The 21489-nt window shown below is 47.1% G+C and overlaps 2 protein-coding genes across 2 annotated transcripts in view; one reads left to right on the forward strand and one right to left on the reverse strand.

Annotated features, from left to right (window-relative positions):
* Positions 1 to 12547, reverse strand: part of WEE2 (WEE2 oocyte meiosis inhibiting kinase) — a 33823-nt gene extending 21276 nt beyond the window's left edge. The window contains exons 1-2 of the mRNA XM_063135051.1: positions 12279 to 12547; positions 7326 to 7687 (exon numbers count right to left, since the gene is read on the reverse strand). Coding sequence (XP_062991121.1) covers positions 7326 to 7682 — 357 coding nt within the window. The 5' untranslated portion in view covers positions 7683 to 7687; positions 12279 to 12547. The remainder of the gene's footprint in view (positions 1 to 7325; positions 7688 to 12278) is intronic.
* DENND11 (DENN domain containing 11) overlaps positions 12040 to 21489 on the forward strand; it is a 35413-nt gene continuing 25963 nt past the window's right edge. Inside the window, exon 1 of the mRNA XM_063135052.1 lies at positions 12040 to 12280. Coding sequence (XP_062991122.1) covers positions 12040 to 12280 — 241 coding nt within the window. The remainder of the gene's footprint in view (positions 12281 to 21489) is intronic.

Here is a 21489-nt window from a genome sequence, read left to right on the forward strand (position 1 = left end):
CCAGAGGACTCTTGTCCATAACTCCCCCCAATTGGATTTAAGGTCCTTGGTAGTTGCCCAACCATGCCAACTTCTGACGCGGGCCCATGCTTTATGCCAAGTTGTACTATTCATGCATTTAGCCAGCCAGTGACTTTCCAAGGTCTTTCCCCATCCCCTGCCATGTGGTCACAGATTGAACCTGGGACCCTACCTACTGCTAAGCCAGGGATGGGCAGCTTATGACCTACAGTTCCCATGATCCCTCGCCACTGGCTGTGCCAGCTAGAGCTGATGGGAGTCCTAGGCCAAAGCAACTGGAGGGCCACAAATTGCCCACCCCTGCACTAACCTCTCACAGTATAGAGAGATCTATTCAAATTGCAACTGGAACACCAGGAGTTAAACCACCAGACCCAGCTTCCTGTCAAGGAAGATCTTTGTCAACCATACAGATTTAAAGATCAGAGGTGGGAGGGAGTGGAGGTGGAGGGAGTAGAGGCTCTTCTTTTAGCTACGTTACTATCACATTAAGGTATTTTTGGCAGCAAGGCCTAACAGAGAGCTAAAGATGCTAGCCAAGTCCTCAGTCATCCATCTTGACAAGCAGGAAGATGAAGAGGATTTTCTAAATTGCTCCATTTCAAATTTTAAGAGAGCAAAACACAATTAAAGAATCAATCAGGATTGTGTCTTTATAGCCTGCAGGGACTCGACATCCAGGCCTGGGATGAGAAAGTGACAGAAGCCACTTTGAAGCAATGCTGCCTCTGATGGTTAAAAATATATCATACCAGCCTTCCCCAAGCTGGTGCCCACCAGATGTGTTGTACTACAAGGCCCAGCATCCCATGGGGATGTTGGGCCTTGTGGTGCAACACATCTGGTGGGCACCAGCTTGGGGAAGGCTGGTATATATGACAGAAAGACGTTCAGCGTAGTCACTTGACACTCTGCTATTCATCTGAGAAAACAGGAAGTGTGGCTTTCACAACACTAGAGGGAGCAGAATCATCGAAGCATGTTGGTACCTAGCCTAGCATCATCCCTTGAGAAGGCAGACAAGACCTCATTCATTTCATATATACCCCCATGCTTTCCTCCAAGGACAGGAAGGCAATGCATATGCTTCTCTCCTCCTCCATTTTATCCTCACATTTTATCCTGACGTAGCCTCAGCCAAGTGATAGCAATTGTCCCAGTCACCGAGCGAGCTTCGTGAGTGACTGAAAGGAGATTCGAACCCACTCCTCTCCAGTCCTCATCCTATACTCTAAGCACCATACCGGGTCTCAGCTGTACAATTCTGTTGTGAGACTGGGAATTGGACAAAAGAATTAATGGGGCCAGAATGACTGACAATCTTACTTAATAGCCATCCAGGTGCAAAATACATACATTTAGAATTAAAGTACACGGGTCTCTCCGATCAGCTGCTGAACAGAGGGATAAGTTTGCAGTAACATAAGTGAGCTGGGCTCATGGTTCTTCCACACAAAAATCAATTTCTCATTTCAGAAATCTAATGGCCGGAGGGAGCGGGAAGATAAATAGCAATTGTTGCTGCTATTTTTAAATCATTGGAATTCAGAAATCCTTGCCTGTCTCCTCCAAATCAACCAGAGATCTACCAGTGGATCCTGAACTATCGACTCCTGGCCTACAACAGTTCAAACCATATTTCTCTCTCTTTCCCTCGCTCTCTGTTTTCCGAAGCCTCCTGGCCCTGCTCTTTCAACCTGTCCCTACCTCTTCACCTGCCCAGTCACAGCACAAAAGCAAAGGCAAGTACACACAACGACAAGTGCTCAAACAATAACATACCAGAGTGAGGAGAGGGAGTCTTGCTTTCTTGGTCTGGGGCAGTCATGAGGATCAGGCCCAGAGGGAGAGGGCAAGTGAATGGGCAGTGGTGACAGTGATGAGAAGGAGGATGTCCCTGAGGCCACCTTGCCCTCCAAAACCTGGAGCTGGCACAACTCAGGGGAGAAAATAGATCTTCTCTCCTACAGGGCAGTGTCTCACATTCCGTTTTTCCAACACAGAATCCACATGCCCACTTTTTGGAATTGCTTTCCATTTCAGGAAAAGTGTAATGGATGTAACGTATCCCATGGTGCAGTGGGAAATTTTGACCAGCAGGAGTTCATGGTGCCAGTCCTCCATAACCTGGAAGAGAAGGCTCTCAATGTCTACTAGCCCTGATGGCTATGTGCTACCTCCAGTATCTGAGGCATTGATCCTGTGTGCACCAATTGCTGGGGAACATGGGTGGGAGGGTGCTGTCGCACCATGTTCTGCTTTGTTGGTTGTTGGTCAACAGCTGGTTAGCCACTGTGTGAACAGAGTGCTGGACTAGATGGACCCTTGGTCTGATCTAGCAGGGCATTTATTTATTAATATATTTTATAATTGCATTTATATCCCGCCTTTTTTCTTCCAAGGAACCCAAGGCGACATATATAATCCTCCTCCTCCTCTCCCCTTTATCCTCACAACAACCATCCTGTGAGGTGGGTTGGGCTGAGAGTCTGTGACTGGCCCAAAGTCACCCAGTGGGTTTTCATGGCTGAGTGGGGACTAGAACCCGGATCTCCCGACTCCCAGTCCGACACTTTAGCCACTGCATCACACTGGCTATAACCGTTCCATCAAGTGTGATGGAGATACAGAGAAAAGTACTACTTTGCTGATATTACAGTAGCAAATACTTTGACACTAAGGGTGCAATCCTTTGCCTGTTTAGACAAGTCCCAGCACACTGGCTGGGAAATGCTGAGACCTGTAAGACATTTTCTGTCTAAATGTGAATAGAATTGCGCCCCAAACTAGTGCTCTCAAATACTATTATTAGTTGGGTTTGGGTTCTTATTGCTGCTGTACTAAAGGCACATTCCACTTACTGAGGTTTTTGTTATATCATGCACCTGTACCTAAAAAACCAATCACCTCTAGAATGATCAGAAAATATTCCTTGCAACTGCCAGGGCTTTCTATGATTTCCGTACAGTGCCTGCTCCAATTGTGGTTTTGTTTTTGGCGTAGCTTAGTGATGGTATCTTTGTCTGCACGAGGTCCCAGGCTCCGGCTCCAACATCTTCAGGTAGGGCTAGAAAAGACCCCTGCCTAATACCCTGCCAATCAGTGTAGACAATACTGAGCTAGATGGACCAGCCATCTGACTTGGTAAAAGACAGCTTCCTACGTTCAAGATAATCTCAGCAGGGGCAGTGATGTTACACATATGTATATTATGAACCTGTGGTTATAGATGTGTATTCATATTATATCTCTGGGTTTTAGGCTGAGTATATCCAGAGTGAGAGTGGGATGAGTGACAGGATGAATCGTGCATTAGCATATGTGAGATGATTGGCTGAGTGAGTGAAGGTGTGAGTGTGTGTGAAGTGTATGTGAAATATAACCTGGGTGCTGTGCTTGCGTTAGACAGATAAGGTTCAGAACAGAGATAAGGGGTGTCTCTACATTAAGGGAAAAAACCTGCATCCTTACTGGGGTTTCTTCTTCTGGAGTCTTTCCACATTTACAACTGGCATCTTTAGATGGCGGCCACATAATTTTGAAAACTTCACCACTCAATAATGCTATTATGTTCAATGAAACAGCACTACACTGTCTTTACACACTGGTCCTGTTCGGACAACATGCCATGGTTAGGCCGCTAACCCTTTCACAGCAAATAGTTAGTGAGCGAGTTTAAAACATGGTTATGGTTAAGAATGGTTCACATGACACACTAAGTCATAGTTGACATGACACACTAAACGATAAGGTTTAGCACAAAATGCTTAACCACCGTGGCTTAGCGTGTTGTCTGAATAGGGACACTGGGGATATCCCACAATAATTTTAAATACTGTATAATCTCCATTTTTTTAAAAAAAAGCAAGATTACTGGGGGAAAGTTGAGGAGACATCCTGGTGGTTGACACTGTCTTGTAAAGGACCAGCAAACTTCCGTGAGTGGCCAATCACGAGCGTGCCATAAACTGCTTGTATAGAGAACCTCAGGGAATAGATCAGAGTGGAAGAGGGTTTGTAACAGATGGGATTTGTGTGGGGTCTGAGAAGAGATTGACTGAGAAGAGTTAAACTGAAGAGAGTCTGGAGAGAGAGAGAGAAGGATTTATGCGTATGAGAGGATTTAATAGATAAAAGCTTTAAATGTTACTGATTTACGGTATAACATTTCAATGCTATCGTTAATAAAGATGTCTTTGTTTTATAAAATCCTATGTCTTCTGCTCTTGGCTGCAAAACGGTAAAGTAATAAAGGGAATAATACAGGTTACGATAAAGCCAGTGTGTCCTCACAGCATGAGGACAAAGTAAAACGGTTGAACCTGAGCCTAAAGGTTCTGGTGGCAGCGTTACTGTGTGCAGGTAAGGTGTTGCCTGCTGTGGGAAAGGCCTATGTGAATAAGAATTCTCACTTGTATTAGGTAGGAATACCACAGGGGCTCCCTCTTCCTCTCCTCCACTATCGCCCACTCACTTGCCCTCTACTCCTGGGCAGAATCCCCACTACTGTCCAGAGGGAAAAGTCAGGAGATGGAGCAGGAAGCAGCAGCTGCCTCCCTCTCCAGGCCGAAGGAAGAGAGCAGGTAGCCATAACAGGAGCAACAACAGGGTTGTGTGGGTCCAGTGGTCAGCAGTGAGACCCCTGCTGAGGCCGGACCGGCTCCCATGCTATAGCTCAGGTGGCACCAGGGAACCCAGACTGTCCTCCTGCAGGACAAGGTCATTGACCCTATATTGGTGTGGGAGGCTGCCCAGCAACGCACTGGGCTTCCCTGATGGAATGCGAAATGCATCCATCATGGCAACATAGTTTAAAGAAGGGGTGGGCAACTTCAAGAGGTCCAGGGGGAATTTTCACCCCCTGGATCCCCTTTCTCCATGGGCTACAGTCTTCTGAAAAATTCATCATGATTTTTTAATGAAAAAAAAATGGCATATAGCTTGATTGCAAGCTAAATTTGACTCTTTTAGGGCTTTGTAGCAGCTACGGAGCCCTAGAAGGGTCAAATCTAGCTCACAAACAAGCTAGATTTTACTTTTCCAGCACTCTGCAGTCCTCCAGATGCTATTTTTTCCTTATTTTGGGTGGGTGGGTGGGTGGTGGGGGCAGCAGATGCCAAATGTGCCTTGTGGGCCTCATGTTGCCCACCCTTGGTTTAAAGCAGTGGTTCCCAAAGTGGGCAGTACTGCCCCCTTGGGGGTGGTGGGTTTGCATAGGGGGCGTTAAGAGGCAAAGGGACGGCGGGGGGGCACTAACAGGCAAAGGGGCGGCAGGGGGGCGCTCGAGGTGGTCTCTCCAGAAGGTCCAGGGACAAAGAGCGGCAAATTCAGCTGCTCTCCCCACACCACTCCTGCTCAGGAAGGACTTTCTCACTCACGCAGCCGCTCTCTCCTCCTATCTCAAGCCCACAGCGGCCCCACCAGAAGTAGGGGGTGGGGGAAGCACCCACAGGAGGCAGCAGAGCAGGAAACAGCGGCGGATTCAGCTGCTCTGCCCACTCTTCTCCTGCCTAGGAGGGCCCAGGGCTTCTTTCCTGCTGGAGCCACTGGCGCCCGCTTGCTCGCTCCCTCCCTTGGCCAGAGCTGCTCCCTCCTACAAGCTGCCCAGGCAGACCTCTCGCGATAGTTGCTGCACAAGGCGGGAGCAGCAGCCATGTGGCGGAGAGGAAGGAGCACGTGGAGGATGGCGGGCGGCAGAGCAGCTGCCAAGAACAGCGGCCGTCCAACTGGGTGGGGAGCTGCTTGTGCTGCTGCAAGGTATCACCAGGCTCCCTTCCCCCATCAGGAGTTACAGGTTGGGGCCATCTCCCCTCTGAGCTGCTGCCCCCCTGTCATAATCAGCCCGGCAGCTATTGTGAGACTTGGGGGGGAGGGGGGATGGAGAGAGAGGGGGGCTTGGAGGGAGTGGGGGTTGGAGAGAGAGAGAGAGAGAGAGAGAGATGCTGTGTATCTGTGTGTGTGCTCCCACCCCCTAAAAAATCTGGACTACAACAGGATTTGGAGAGAAAAGAAAAGGGGGAGGGAGAGAGAATTGCAATTCCCCAGGTCCTTCCTGGCTAAAGAAGATTCAGCAGCACCTTTTTCCAGAATGCTTGCTGAAACCATTGCTATCTGCCCTTGCTTATTTCAGGGTGTCCAACCCCCTTTTTTCAAGTGTTCTTTTGGTAAACATGGTATGTGTGTATCTTGTGTCACCATAAAAACAGAGCTGCAGCACAATCCTAAGTATGTCTACTCAGAAGTAAGCCCCACTGAGATCAATAGAACTTACTCTGAGGTAAATGTGCATAGGATGCAACCTGAAAACGAAGAGAGGTTGAAGAAAAGACAGGAGAAAATGAATTGTAGAAATAGAATAGCAAGGTAACTGGGATATTTAACCATATTTAAAGACAATAAGTACAGTAAAATTAGCACCCCTCTACTTCAGTCCAAGCCAGGTTTTCCATAGGAAAACACTGTACCAAGTGGCAGATAATTATTTTAAAATTTTAATTAAAATACATTATCCTTTCCTATAACAAAATGGTACTTACTCCTAAGTAAGTGTGTTCCACTGAAGAAGGAAATCCTATTTGATTCCTGTATTCATGCTAGTGTGACATGATAAGTTAAAGGCACAATTTTATGCATGTTTAGACAGAAAAAAGTCCTTCAACTCCTAGAATCCCCTCTAAATGGGAAGCACCCGCCCCAGGCTTGCCAAGGGAGGGAGGGAAAAGAGAGCCAACATCTGTTTGCAGCCAGCATGGCGGGGCACACCAATTGGATTTTGAATAAGGTATTCAATTAATTGTTACGGTTTTGAATTTTATTGCTATTATCTTCCTTAGTGGGTCATTGAAAACCGGTATTCTGAATAATGATTTTTATAGTGTAGGGTAGGGGGCACTGGGCATGAGTGTGGAACCAAGGGGGCGGTGACCAGAAAATGTTTGGGAACCACTGGTTTAAAGGCACACTTGTGCTCTTGTTACAGCACATGACTACTGGACTACTGGTCAGCTGTTGTAGATGGAATGGAGGTGGGTGGGGGAAGGCGCCATCTGGTCCTTTGCCTCAGCCAGGAAAATGTTATGGGCTGGCCCTGAGTCCAAGATCAGCAGTGGGGCCGGACCACTAGGACTAGAAAAGTTCCACATTTGAAACAGTAAACATAGATAACCCTTAAAGCAATAACCAACATCAAAATTTCAAGCATGTTGAAACTCAGGATTATGCTGTACGCAGCACTTTGTATTTTAGTGGAAGAAAGGGATACACGTGAATTCTCTTCACCACCACCACCACTACCACCACCTTACCTTTGGGGTGTTTGGGGTATCACATAGTTGCAGCTTTTGCCAAGTGACATAGTGCAAAGGAGTCCCAGGGTAATCCATCAAAGGGACAGTTTTCTTTCTCAGAGATTCTTTGTATTCCCTCACAGGACTTGGCCACGACTTTGGGAGAGTCTGAGAGAGGTCATCCATTTGCCTCTGTGGGGTAACCGGGACAGGACAGTGCATTCGCCAGCTCTGAGATGCCCAGTTTTTCTGTGGGGTGCCACATTTTAACTGTTCCTCTTGCATGCTACTGTCCTCTTCCAACTCAGTGTCTTCGCCACAGCTAGAAAAATCCAGCCTCTGGATAAGTTTATTACTGCTGTTCCAGTCATCCATTGCAGCTAGGAAGAGACAGAAAACATATAGTGAGACTAGATACTAGCCTATTCCAGTGTCTACCTCAACCATGACCTTGGAAGTCATACTAAGCCCTGGTTCCTAGAACATATTTTTCAAAACAAACCCAATTCTTAAAGCGCTTGCCTTCCAACCATCCCAATTACTAGTTTTCATGTAGCAAAAGGTCAAGTAGATTACCTTGATTTCTGACCTACACTAGGTGTAAAGAGCTAGCTTTCAACGTTTACACAATACACACAAATGTCCACTTTGAACAGTCCCCTTACATAAGTCGCCTCCTTCCATATGTACCTGCCCAGAGTCCCTAAGATCATCTTCAGGGGTCCTTCTCCATGATCCCCTGCCAAAGGAAGTGAGGCAGGTGGCTACCAGGAGGAGGGCCTTTTCTGCTGTGGCACCCCGGCTGCAGAATGAGCTCCCTAGAGAGGTTTGCCTGGCACCTACGTTATACTCTTTCCAACACCAGGTGAAGACCTTTTGATTTTCCCAGTACTTTAACATTTTACCATCCTAGTCTTCTAACTTGGCTGTTTCAAATCTGTATTTTAAGTCTCTGCATTGCTGCTCAGTTTTATTCAGGTTGTAGTTTTATACTGTGGTTTAATTTTTATACTTAAGTTGTACTTTATGGTTTTGATTTTTGTGAACTGCCCAGAGAGCTTCAGCTATTGTAGGGTATAGAAATACAGTATGTAAATAAATAAATAAATATTGGGGTGGGGTGTGAGGACACCCTCATTAAAAAATATTGTTTTATCTAACTTGACTTTTAGGCTGTCTTAAAGGGTGGGACACGTTAAATAAAATGTGTGGGGGAGAGAAAACGATACCCCTGAAGAGGCTCAGGAACAAGGCTAGGATATTAAGATTGGCATTCTGTGTATCTTTATTTGGGAATAAGCCCCACTGAACTCACTCATTCTTGTCTCTAAATGAGTATAAATTGGATGAGGCTGTACACACAGGTTTCATATTCATTAGGAATAAGCATTCAGCCTACAGCTGTTCTCACACAAGGGTCTAAGTCAGTACATAGAAGCTAGACAGAGAAAAGTTTCACATAATGAGTCCTTTACATTGGTCTCTAAACCCCAGAAGGGAAGCCGTAAGCTACACACAGATGCAAAGGCACTCAGCCAACTACCCAACACTTTCTGACAAAACCCTTTCTGACTTGGAAAAAACAACAACCCTGTCCCTTATTAATTGCCCCACAAAATTTATAACCACTCCACTGGTGCTGCACTAGTGGAGAATTAAAAAGGCAAGTACTAAAAGCACAGTTATCATCTGTTCAGAATTACCCCTGACCATTTCCTGGTTTCTCCTTCCTGTTAAAACCACAGAGGTGTGGGGAGGGAGAGTTGGGCAAATGGTGCCTAAGAGCAGCTTCCTGCATGTCCCCTGCTTTTATCACGGCCCATCCTGCAAAGACTCACAGCCAAGCCGCTCTCTCACTCCCTGTAAGCCAAAGAAAATGGAGGCAGGGTGTGTGGGGGGAATGTAATTGCTGTTGAATTCATTCTAATTCTGTGGAGATGTGTTGACGGCAGGGAGCCTGTGGAAGGGCACATGCCTTGCATGCGAGAGGTGACGGGTTCAATCCCTGCCATCTCCAGGTAGGACTGGGAAAGGCCCCAGTCTGAAACCATGGACTCGTTATAAGGCAGGGGTGTTGACCTTCTTTCAGCCTAAGGGCTGAGATTCTATTTCTGAGAAATTCTTGGGGGGCGCATTACATAGGAAGCTGCCTTACACTGAATCAAACCATCGCTCAATCTAGCCCAGTATTGTCGACACTGACTGGCAGCAGCTCTCCAAGGTTTCAGGCAGGAGTTTTTTCAGCCCTACCAAGAGATGTCGGTGAGCGAACCTGGGACCTTCGGCATGCAAAGCTGGTGCTTTACCCCTGAGGCACAGCCCCTCCCCATCCCAGTGCTGGGCAGAGCCAAAGGCAAATAGAGCCGGGATGAGAGCAAAATACTGGTATATTTTAGCGTAAAGCACTTACTGCCAATGACAAAGACCTACAAGAGGCATTTCAGCCTTTTAGACTGTGGAAAAACTGCACAAAAACTGGAAAACCACCACATGGTGTTGGGGAAAAGGGGGTGGGGGCATCTGGGGGAACCACAGAGGGCCAGAATGAGACTCCAGATTTGGCTCCTGAGGTTCTGCCCCTCTCCCCACCTATGTTAATTTCTGCTTTTTAAAAGCACAGGAGCCCTGACAGATAAAGAGGTCACGGCACACCTCCTAAACATTAAATATGTCTCCCAAATTTTGGATTTTTATCTACCAAAAAGGTTAGGAAGCTCTGCTATTAAGAATAACATTTCTTTCATTGGGCAGCAGCAACCTGTCTGTGCACATGGAGCAAAAAATAAATAAAATACATATATGCCTAGCAAAGAGAAGCACCACTGGCAGTACCTTGCATGTGCCAAACCAATCCTATATATACTTACTTGGAAGTAAGCCCCAGAGTTCAATAAGACTTGCAGCCCAAAGTGAATCCTCCCACTTTTTTTAAGAGATCTTGTTCCCAGATTAATGGACCTGCAACCCTAAACTTACTCATTGGGAATTTAGGGCACAATCCTATGCATGTTTAGACAGTGGGGGGGGGGGGGGAGAATTCTATAACTCCCAGCATTCCCCAGACAGCATCATTGGCTGGGGAATGCTGGGAGTTGTATGACATTTTCTTTCTTTCTAAACATGCATAGAGTTGTGGCTTTAGTGGGATTTCAACTTAGTGGGTTTTATTTCTGAGTCAAAGTACTACTTGAATTTATTTCTGAGTAAACATCGATAGAGATCTTGCTGTTAGGGTACAACCCTGTGCACCTTTACTGGTGAGTAAATATCATCTAACAGCCTGGGACTTGCAGCGTGTTTCTGTGCACATTTACTCAGAAGCCCTACTTTGCTCAACAGACCTTATGCAGACACAGTGAGGGCTGGTGGCTCCAATTTTGGTGGGGCTGTGAGTCCATTCCAGGTTGCCGTCAAAACCAGCCAGAACTCTAAAAGAACCAGCCAAAAGCTATTTTGGGAATATCCAAAGTGGTTATTCCCAAAATAGTGGTTATCCAAAGTGGTTATTCCCAAAACCACCCTATCCAAGGTGGTTCTGGCTAGTTCTCAGAATGGATTTGCAGCCCCATCAAAACCTCAACCACCAGCCTCCACTGCATTGCAGGTAAGTATACCTGCATTCCTAACCCCATGTATTATGGAGTACATCCCATTGAAGCGTACAACACTGTACCCAGTGTAGTGGTTACAGAGTGTCAGAACTAGATTGAAATTTTCTCTCAACCATAAGCTCACTTCAGGCTGGTCACCCTGGCTATGCCTAACCTACCTCCTAGGGTTGTTGTGAGGACAAAATGGAGTGGAAGACGCCATAGATGTATACAAAATGGATGGTGTGTCGTGAGGAGGACACTAAAGATGTATGCAAAATTCGCCTCCAATTTTCTCCAAGTGTTTTGAGCAGTACAGCTCCAGATCTGTGATAAAATCCATGGAAGATAGGTGAAATATACATTTTTAAAAATATAATCCCTACACTTGTCTATTCAACATTTAATATCACTGGTTTCAATGGGAAGTACTTCCTAGCGAGTGTATTTAAGATAGCACCATTAGAGCTTACAAAGACCTGAGGGCAAACCCTATTCATTCATTTTCAGACAAGAAAAAAGGGTCCTACAACTCCCAGCATGCTCCAGCCAGCCACACTTGGAGTTGTAGGACTTTCCCCCCCCCGTCTAAACATGCATAGGATTGCACCCTAAACGCCAGCCCATTCAGAAATAAGTCCCATTGAGTTCAATATGGGCTTACTCCCAGGTAAGTGGTTACTGGGATTGCAGCCTTAAATTCTGAAGCTCTTTTTGTGCGTTTTTAAATGTAGGATTTACTTCTGGAGTAAACGTGTATAGAATCCTGCTCTTAGGAGCTGCGATCCAATGCATACTTCTTCGGGAGCACGCTCCATCGAGCGCAACAGGGCTTACTTCCGAGCAAACAAGCACGCGCCGGGGCGGGGGGAAGTCCCCTTTTCTAAGTTAACGTGCGCGCGCACAGGAGCGCAGCCGCCCGCCCGAGATCCACGCGTGCCAAGGATCGGGACGCGCCGGACTCCTTCTGCAAGTAAGCCGGGCGCGTCAGGTGACCCGAGCGCGCGCGAGGAGAGGCCTCCTTTCGGCTTCCCCTCCTCGGCTCGGCCGGGAGAAGGCGGCCGGGAGGGGGCGGCGAGCGGGCGTTTCCAGAGGCCGCCAAGCGCCGCCCCTCCCATCGGCGCTCCGCAGCTGGCTGGGCCATGGTGGAGCAAGCCGACGACGCGCCGCTCCTCTTCTGGGCCGAGGGCCCGGCCGTCTCCTTGCCCGAGCCCGGCGAGCCCGGCGGCTGGGGGGTCTCTTGCGCTTCTTCGGCATGGGGAAGCGGCGGCGGCGGCGGCCCCGGGGGGCGCCCCCAAGAGCAGCAGCAGCAGCAGAAACCCGAGCAGGTGGAGGAAGATCAGATCATAGCCGTGTTCGTGGTCACCTTCGATTCCCGCACCGGTAAGGCTGGCAGCGGCGGTGGGGATGAGAACGCCCCATCTCCCTCCTCTCTATTCCTTTTCTGGAGGTGGGGGTCGGTGAGTGGGTGGGGAGAAAGCCTTTGATTTCCCACCCATCCCTTTTACAATCCGGCTTTTCGCGTGATGGCTGGTTTCTTTTATAGCAGCAGCCCCCCTCACCCTCCTTTGTAGATGCTTGGATTTTGCTCCGGAGCCTTTTCGGGGGTGGCTGGTCTCTGCTCTGCAAGAACCAAGGGTCTCTGATCATGTGTAGAGTGCGCTTCTCTCTCCCCACCTACCCACCCCTGGAGTAACCTCATCTCTCTGGGAGATTCGCGGCCGCGGTTTCCAGGTCGGAAGGCGCGACTCAGCTGGTGTTTACCTTTCCCCAGGTTGGGAGCGGGGAGGGGGTGGGGGGATGTGCTGGTTTCTTCCCAGTGGCTCATGATGTCCAGAGAAAGCCCCAATGTCAATAGTCAATCATCCGCCTGGGAAGACGATTCACATCTGTTTGCTGTTTGCGAAGGTGGTGGTGGACTGATAGCAGCCTTCCCCAACCTGATGCCCTTCAGGTGTTTTGGACTACAACACCTAGAATTTCTGACCTTTGGCCATGCTGGCTGGGGCTTATGGGAACTGAAGTCCAAAGCATCTGGAAGTTACCAAGTTGGGGAAGGGTGACCTGTAGCATCTCCACCTCCTTTGTTCTGCCTTTAATGGCAACCACCTGAGGTGATTGCCCACACCCTTTAACCGAATGGGAAGGTTGTTTTTGCCCCATTAGTATAGTAGGGAGATTTCACTAAAACAACATTTTCGAATTTGGAGGGGGGACCCCCTAAATGCTGCTGCAGTACAACTCCCATCCTCCCAAGTCATCCTGGCCAATGGCTAGGATGGTGGGAATTGTAGTCCAATCACATTTGGGGGGAAGGGCTGAGAAAGGCTGCTAGAAGATTTATTTCATTGATTTGAATGGATTTTCTACCAAAAAAATGACACTCAAGGCAGCTTGCAGGCACAATTAAAATCCATCAAAACAATGCATTAAAATACAACAAAAGCGTAACAATTACGGAATATAAAAAATGAAAAAACAGCAGGCCAAAGGCCTTCTTGAATATGGCCCCCTCTTCGCCCTTGCATTCTGTTTCTTCCCCTGCCTCTCGCTTTGGCCTAGGTGGTGGTGATGAGGAGCCAGAGATGCCACGACCTGCTTGCTCACTGGGTTTCTGCCTGTCAAGCAAGCAAGTGGTAGCAATGATGAGAAAGAGGAAGGGGAGCAAGAGCAGTGGTGGTGAGAAGGAAGACTCGCTGAGGGAGTGGGGGCATTGTGGGTTTCTTGCCCAAAAACCTAGAGCCACCCTTGCTTCCTTCTCAGAGATCTGGAATAGTAACAATCTATATGTGTCCTTCCTCATCAAGTAATTTGGGGGGTATTGGCTTTAATCTGGTCTTGTGTCCTCAAAAGAACCTGGAATAGGGCTGGCAGCAGGCAGTTTGGTGTCTGGTGTGGGAAATCCATGTGTTTGTTCATCTTGCCCTGCTGCTCTGAATGGCAGTCAATATCTTTCCACCTGACGTGATCTCACCCCTCCCCACTACACCTTTACCGCCTAGGTCTGCCTTTGTCCTGCAGGTGTAAGTGGAAAGATTTCCTTGGGCATTGTGTCCAGGGATCAGATATCTCAGCCGTCACCAAGAAGGTTATGAATTGTTCTTGACTAGGCCTGTTCAGACTAATATTTATTTATTTATTTATTTATTACATTTTTATACCGCCCAATAGCCAAAGCTCTCTGGGCGGTTCACAAAAAAAACATGCTAAGCCATGGTTAGGCCACTAACCCTTTTGCCGCAAATGGTTAGTGAGCATGTTTAACCATGGTTATGAATGGTTCACACAACTTGCCAAGTCATGGTTCACATGACATGCTAAGCCATAATGTTTAGCTCAAAACATTTAACTACCATGGCTTAGTGTGCCATCTGAACAGGGTCACTATTTGGCGGGGGGCGGGAGGGAGGGGGGCTTAGCAGCTCTTTCCCAGCAGAAGTAACAGGAATATGAACCAATAGTGTGATGCGGCTGCAAAAAAAAGCACATAGTTTCCAAATCGCTTGAGGTACTGGTTCCCCTCTATTCCGCACTGGTTAGGCCTCATCTTGAGTATTGCATCTATTTCTGGGCACCACACTTCAATAAGGATACAGAGAAGCTGGAGGGGGTTCAGAGGATAATCAGGGGTCTGGAAACAAAGCCCTATGAAGAGAGACTGAAACAACTGGGCATGTTTAGCCTGTAGAAGAGAAGGCTGAGGGGAGACATGATAGCATTCTTCAAATGCTTGAAAGGTTGTCACATAGAGGAGGGCCAGGATCTCTTCTCGGTCATCCCAGGGTGCAGGACACAGAATAATGGTCACAAGTTACAGGAAGCCAGATTCCAGCTGGACATCAGGAAAAACTTCTTAACTGTTAGAGCAGTACGGCAATGGAACCAATGACCTGGGGAGGTTGTGGGCTCTCCCACACTAGAGGCCTTCAAGAGGTAGCTGCACAGCCATCTTTCAGGTATACATTAAGGTGGATTCCTGCATTGAGCAGGGGGTTGGACTCGATGGCCTTATAGGCCCCTTCCAACTCTACTATTCTATGATTCTTCCCCACAGACTGTCAGGAGTTTGGGAGATTAAGTGTCTTGGAAAAAAGCACATTCCTTCAGGAGTATCAGATGGAGAAGAATCCGTGGGAATTCTAGGCCTTGCCTCCATCTGAACTCCCAAGCCTGTCCTAAAGTGAGTGTTACCAGGTCCTCAAGGAACCATGTTACTCCTTTTTCTTCCTTAAACATTGCCCACAAGTGTAACCAACAGTGAGATAGGATCTGTATGTGAAATGCTAAGCATGCGTCCACTTCCTACTCCTTCCTGGTATCTCAGCCTTGGTAACTTGATTTGCTCATATTTGAGCAAAGGTGGAAAATATGTGGCCTTCTGGACATTATTGGACTCCAGCTCCTATGAGTCCCACCCAGCATAACCAATGGTCAGGAATGATGGGAGTTGTAGTTCAACAACAGAGAACACGCCTGGCCCCTCTGTCTCCCATAGTAGTAGAGCATGGGATCACCCAGTGAGATTATTTAGTAGTGGATTCAGTACAGACAGAAGGACCTACTTCTTGGCATAACTTACTGTGAATTTACGGGACATGTTGCCATGAGATGCAGTGATGGCCATTGGCTTAGCTCAGCCTTCTCTAACTGGTGCCCTCCAGATGGTTTGGACTACAACTCCTAGCATTCCTGACAATTGGCCATGTTAGCTCAGACTGATAGATGTTGAAATCCAAAATATCTGCTTAGATGGCTTAATGGTGGAGGAAAGAACTTTCAGCCATAATGGCTAAACAAAGCAGGGTCTCTTTTCATTCTTATCTTCAAAGATAAGGAAAAGTCTTCACATACGTTGAATGAGTTTGTGTGCAGTGGTAAGCCAGAATTCTGGACAATCCTGGCTTGCTCCACCACCTGCTCCCACTTAGCTCTTCCCACCACCGGGAGCAGTTAAACCAATCAAGAATAGAAAGCTTAACGTGTCTTCCAAACTAGAGTTCCTGACTTGTTGCTCCTGAACAAACCAGGAACTGTAAACCTCGAACAAACCTGGTTTGTGATCCTGGCTTGTAAGGGGCACAACAGGCCAGGAACACCAGGTTGGAGGAGACACTAAGCCTTTGATTCTTGGTTATTTCAACCACTCCTGCTGCAGCAGGAACAAACTGGCTAGTTGCATGAGCATGTAGCTTTCACAGAAAGACAGGATTTTGGGAATTGCAGATTGTACCCATTACAAGTTAGAACGAGAGAATGTTGGCATCAGTAGTTCTGGTATGCTGTCCACCCTGAAGGTCCTGCTCTTTAACTCTAACTTTACAAAATTGGTTGTGATTTCTTAGCTGGCGAGGGAAAGCACTCTACAAATGCTTAAAGGCTCCTCTCTGTGTTACTACCTTACATATTCATGGTGTAAGCTTTGCTCTTGGAAATAGGCCCTGGGTGAGAATTAAGACCAGACTCTTCTTTTAAGGATGAGCAGAGCAAAGTCTTCCTTGCACAATGTTGATGATGTGAATCTTTTGAGTTACTCCTCTGAGCATCTAGACATTTCCCTTTTCTTTCGTGGTTTCCTTTACTTGTTGCATGAATATGTCGCAAGTTTTCAACGGAGCTGGGGTGCCGGTTGCCATAAACCCTTTGGAAATACATGCAGCCAGTGGTTGCAGAGTGACAACACTTTTAAGTACACCTTTTATGCCGTCTTGAAATGAGTTGGTTATCCTCAAGTTGCAGTTCTGTGTGAAATTGCATGGAAGTAAGTTCCATTGAATTCAGGTTAATTTGCAAAGGATCAGAGTGTGTGTCAGCTGATACACTTTCTTTGGCAATTAGGTAGCATTCATACATGACTCGCTTATCTTGAATAAATTAGTGCAGGTAAGTTATTTTCTGTTTAGGCCTAATCTTGGATTCTAGGATGCTCTTTCATTCATGATCCCTCCGCCCAAACTCACCCATAGTCATTGGAATTCACCTAGCTTGGGAGACTGTTGAGTGGCGTCTTGGTTTCCTGAAGCTTGACTATGAATGCTTTGCTTTAAGAGCAGTTATCTTCAGTGATGCTGAAATGCCTTGCAAATTCTCTAACCACATGATGCAAAGTCTGCATTGATTATGAAACTTTTAATGAATAGGTGTATGATGTCTGCTTGTTTGTCCTTAGGAAGTTGCTTCATGTTTTTCTGGAATTGCTATATTGTGGATTTTGTGTGGCTGCTGATGGAGTGGGGGTAGCGAGAACTTTCAAATAGCACAAAGTGGGGCAGGAGGAGGGGGAGACTAAAATGCAGATGAAGAAATAGCTAATGCAGGCTGCCTTTCTCTCTCTCTCTCTCTCTCCCTCCCCTTCCCTCTTGTACTTGGAGGGTGACTTCAGACTTTGTATTTGTTCACTGTTGTTTGTTCAGTTGACATTTACAACAGCCTTATAAATAAGCCTATAAGTTATAAGCCAGCCAAAATTTGTACAGGACTGCTATGAAGCTAGTAGCATGCATTTCCATGCTGGCCACAGAAGAGGTTAAGTCCCATCCTCTATTGCTCGCATGGAAATGCAGCCTTCTAGCTTCTTGGCAGGCTTTCTTTTTAAAAGCCTTTTACCAAGCAGACTGGCAAAGGAGGGATGGATCAGTTTATTCCTCTTTTGCCGGTCCTCTGCATTTCTATGCTGGTTGCAGAACAAAAGAGGCGTTCCTTCTTCCGTGGCTAGCACAGAGGAAAAGAGGCGTTCCTTCTTCTGTGGCTAGCACAGAAACCAAATGGGCTTTGGAGCAGGGACAGAGCAATCCGTGCCTCCTTCCCCAGCTCCCTCACTTGTCTGCATGAAATTTCTGGTCGCCTGTGACTACCAAGGAAGTTGTTAAATACAAGCTTGATTAATAAGGAAAAAGGCATAATTGCATCCAGGGCTGGCCCTACCATTAGGCAGAGTGTGGTGTCACTATGGGAGGTGGCAGGAAGGTGTTGGAGGAGAGAGCTGAGTGCCCTGAGCCCCCTAAGCTATCCTGCTGCCTTTGGGTGCAGTGGATGGTATTCTCCTGTCTCCAGTGGTGAAAATGATTCAACTGCCAGTCCAGGGTGGGGACTGGACTGCTCTTGCTCTTTGCAACAGGCAGCAAAATGTCTTGGGCCAGCCCTGATCTAGGCTATTATCAGAGTCTAGAAAGTTTGGCTTGCGTTACTAGTGAGTCATAATTGGTGGTGGCCACTGATTTGCCCCCTGCCCTTCTCTGTGTGTTCCAGGGAACTTGGTGTGTGTGTCTTAGTCATATTGTGCTGAGGCACCTGGAATCAGTGGGCATTTGCCAGTGTCCTAACAGGGCCCACTGCTGTTTCCTGCCCTAGGCCTCTGTTATTTATTTCCCCCCTGGTCTGGTAGTAAGTAGTGCTTGGTGGCTGGATCTAGCCACCCTTTCTTTTCATTATCCACATTGCCCCAGACACTGGCTCATATCGGACAACACATTAGTCAATACGGTGTGCAAACTTCTCTCAACGGCTAAGTTTTTAGGGGGTGCTCCCCACACAACATGTTCTAACTCCACCGATGTGTGACTGGGCTACCGTAGAGATGTTTGATTGACAGTTCCTCTGCCCTCTCTCCTCACCCGGTCCTTCTGATGGTATCCCATCAGCTATTGCTGGGGAGGGGGGGGAACAATCCCAGTGGCTCTCCTAGAGCAGCCCTCGCTCTTTTCACCACTCTTGCCAGGGAACTCTGTTCCCTCTGGGAAAAGTCAACTCAGCGTATTGGAAAACAGCATGGAGTCCACCACACAACACACAACACTATGGTTGTGCAGGAACTCTCCTCTGCACAGCATGGATATTCAGCGTGGAGTGTTTTCCCAAAAAAAAACCCTCCACCGTTGCGTGGAGTTTTCCCACCAGACAACATGTTTCTCAGCGGTGGTGTAAAAACCCAACTATGGAGTTCTAAAACCACTGTTGACTAATGTGTTGTCCGAACTGAGCCACTGTGTTGCTCTGGGTCAGTTGGCGGAATTAAGAGAGTGCTTCGACTCAGCTGCCCAGTATCTAGTGGCACAATACTAACACAGCCAGCGAAGCCCAGCAGGACCCCTGGCAGAGGAAGGGGGCACCACAGGATGCTTTGCTCAGCCCCCCTCCAACCTGGAACTGGCAAAAGTAGCTCAAGATTCTCACCCTGCCCTGGCTGCCTCTAAAGACAGCGTGACACCAGTGTCAGCAGGGAGACTCTCCCTTCTCATACCTACCTTTTTATTCTCCCAGCATTTTAACAGTCTAGAAATAAATTTTAACCTGGTGTTTTAAATTTATAATTTTGCATTTCTGCTGTTTTTATCTGGTTGAGCTTTTGTATTGTATTTTATAGTATGGTTTTATACTATTGTTTTATACTTTGAATGTTTTTAATTTTTGTGAACTGCCCAGAGAGCTCCGGCTATTGGGCGGTATAGAAATGTAATTAATAAATTTAATAAATTAATTAATACCTGAGTCCCAGTGATGCACTGTAGGGTCTGAAGACACGTCGCCGTAGAGAGAGGGTGGTGGTGAAGAGACAAGGGAGCCAATCCCATGCTGGGTGGGGCACTGGGCATGGCTCACAAGCTCTGTGAAGGAGGCCGGTGTTGCGATTCTCTGGTTAGCCCAGGGCGAGGCAAGAGATCAGCTTAAGAGGGAGCTATAGCTCAGTGGTAGTGCACCTGCTTTGCATCCAAAAGGTCCCAGGTTCAGTCCCAGGCTTTTCCAGGTAGGGCTTGGAATGGACCCTTCCTGAAACCCTGTAGGGCCATCGCTGCCAGTCAATTGGGTTAGAAGGACCCATGGGCTCACTCGGTATAAGGCAGCTTCCTATGAAGGGGGGAGGTTTGGGCCACCTCATCCCAGTGTGCATTGTTTGTCTTGTGTAATAATTTATTGTGATTCTGCTATCGATGTAGCAGAATCACATTAAAGCAAGGAGCAATTCAGGACACTGAAGGCAACTCCAGAAATTTCGGTCGCCCTCTGCAACCTCTGCAGGCACGGCTCATATATTTTACAAGCATGAGAACTACAAACTTGATTTTAGGGAAGGGAGAGGAAGGAAGGTAAGAAGGTGAGGCTCTCGGGAAGCTGAGCAATGTTCTGGAAGGCACATTCCAGGTCATGAGTGCATTCGTTCCAGACATCCCAGAGAAGGGGGTAAACACTTATACTGGGGTGCAATGGAGAGGGGAACAGAAGGATGGAAAGAAGATTGCGGTCTGGGTGTGTGCAGTAAATAGTGAAAAAATGTCTCCGGTTCAGTTATACATACTTGGGCTTAGTTTCAGCAGGAGATGGACGAGATCTAAAAGATTATGCCATTGGTTGTGCTGGCCAGGGATGATAGGAAGTGTAGTCCAGCGTACCTGGAAGGTATTAAGATGGGAAAGGTATGCCAAAGTCATGGTAGAAAAGGAAGGATTTGAAGAGGGAGGCAGAGAGACAGTATCACAAGGCATTCTGGGCAGAAAAAGAGAAAAATTGGAGCCAGAGGAGTAAAGATTATGGGAAGGAAGCATGGAGGGTAAAAATCAATGTTCTTTTTTTTCTTTTTAAATTGGATTCTTTTAAAAAAGTTTGAAAATAACAGAGTTAAATTTCATCACAGACATGCTAAGCTTACATTGACATAGATGTGAAGGGCAATCCAACACGGGCATTAATTCCAGTGTTTTTATCTCATGAAAATGGCCCTGTTTCGCCTAACTACTTCTTGGAACTTCTGGGTGTTCGGTTTCTGTTTCTCTGATGAAGGCCACATGTGCAAAGATCCAGGCCAGGTAGTATTGTTGTTCTATACTTCAGTAGTGGCGGAACTGGTCCAAGCACGACAGAGGAGTTAGTTAAGACAGAGAGTCAATGACCGGGTTTGCACAATTGTGGGGCTACAAGAAGCCATCATGACTTCTTCTGCCCCAGTGTGTGCTGTGCACACAGCGATTGTTTACATAACTACCCATGCTGCAGCGTGGGCTGGCGTGTCGTCTGAACCCAGCGCACCCAGCGCACCGTACCCCTACAGCCCCTACTGCATGTCATGGATAGTAGGATGGGTACGAAGTTACCTCTGCCGGGTTCGGACAACACACCAACCTGCACTGCATCCTGGGTAATTATGTAAACAACCTGGACTGGGGGTGAGAAGCCGCGATGGCTCCTTTTCCCCCTGCGATTGTGTGGACCCTGCCAATGTATGAAAGACACACATGCAAAACAAAGGTAGACATGTTGGCCAGAAGGGGAAAAAAATCAAAAAGAAGGTCTTTGAAGGTAACTATGGAACTTTTCCATGAATTTGTTTTTTGCAGACCTGCAAAATGGTAAAATAAGAGAGTCCTTGAAAGGAGGGACACTTGAGAACTCTTTTCTTTTCAATAATGGATATAGACAGGCTTGCTGGGTGTGCCAGCTTCAAGCAGAGCACGAGGGTTTTAGTATCCATGGATAAGCCGCACCAATGGAAAGCTCATATTACGGTTTATGGATTTCTCCCCTGCCTAATTGCACAACAGTCTAGGTGCTGAAATATCCAAATATGCAAATAATGAATGCGGTAAGCATACAAGGAAGTTATA

This window comes from Elgaria multicarinata, chromosome 9 (genome assembly GCF_023053635.1).
Source record: "Elgaria multicarinata webbii isolate HBS135686 ecotype San Diego chromosome 9, rElgMul1.1.pri, whole genome shotgun sequence".
Taxonomy (NCBI): Eukaryota; Metazoa; Chordata; class Lepidosauria; order Squamata; family Anguidae; genus Elgaria; species Elgaria multicarinata.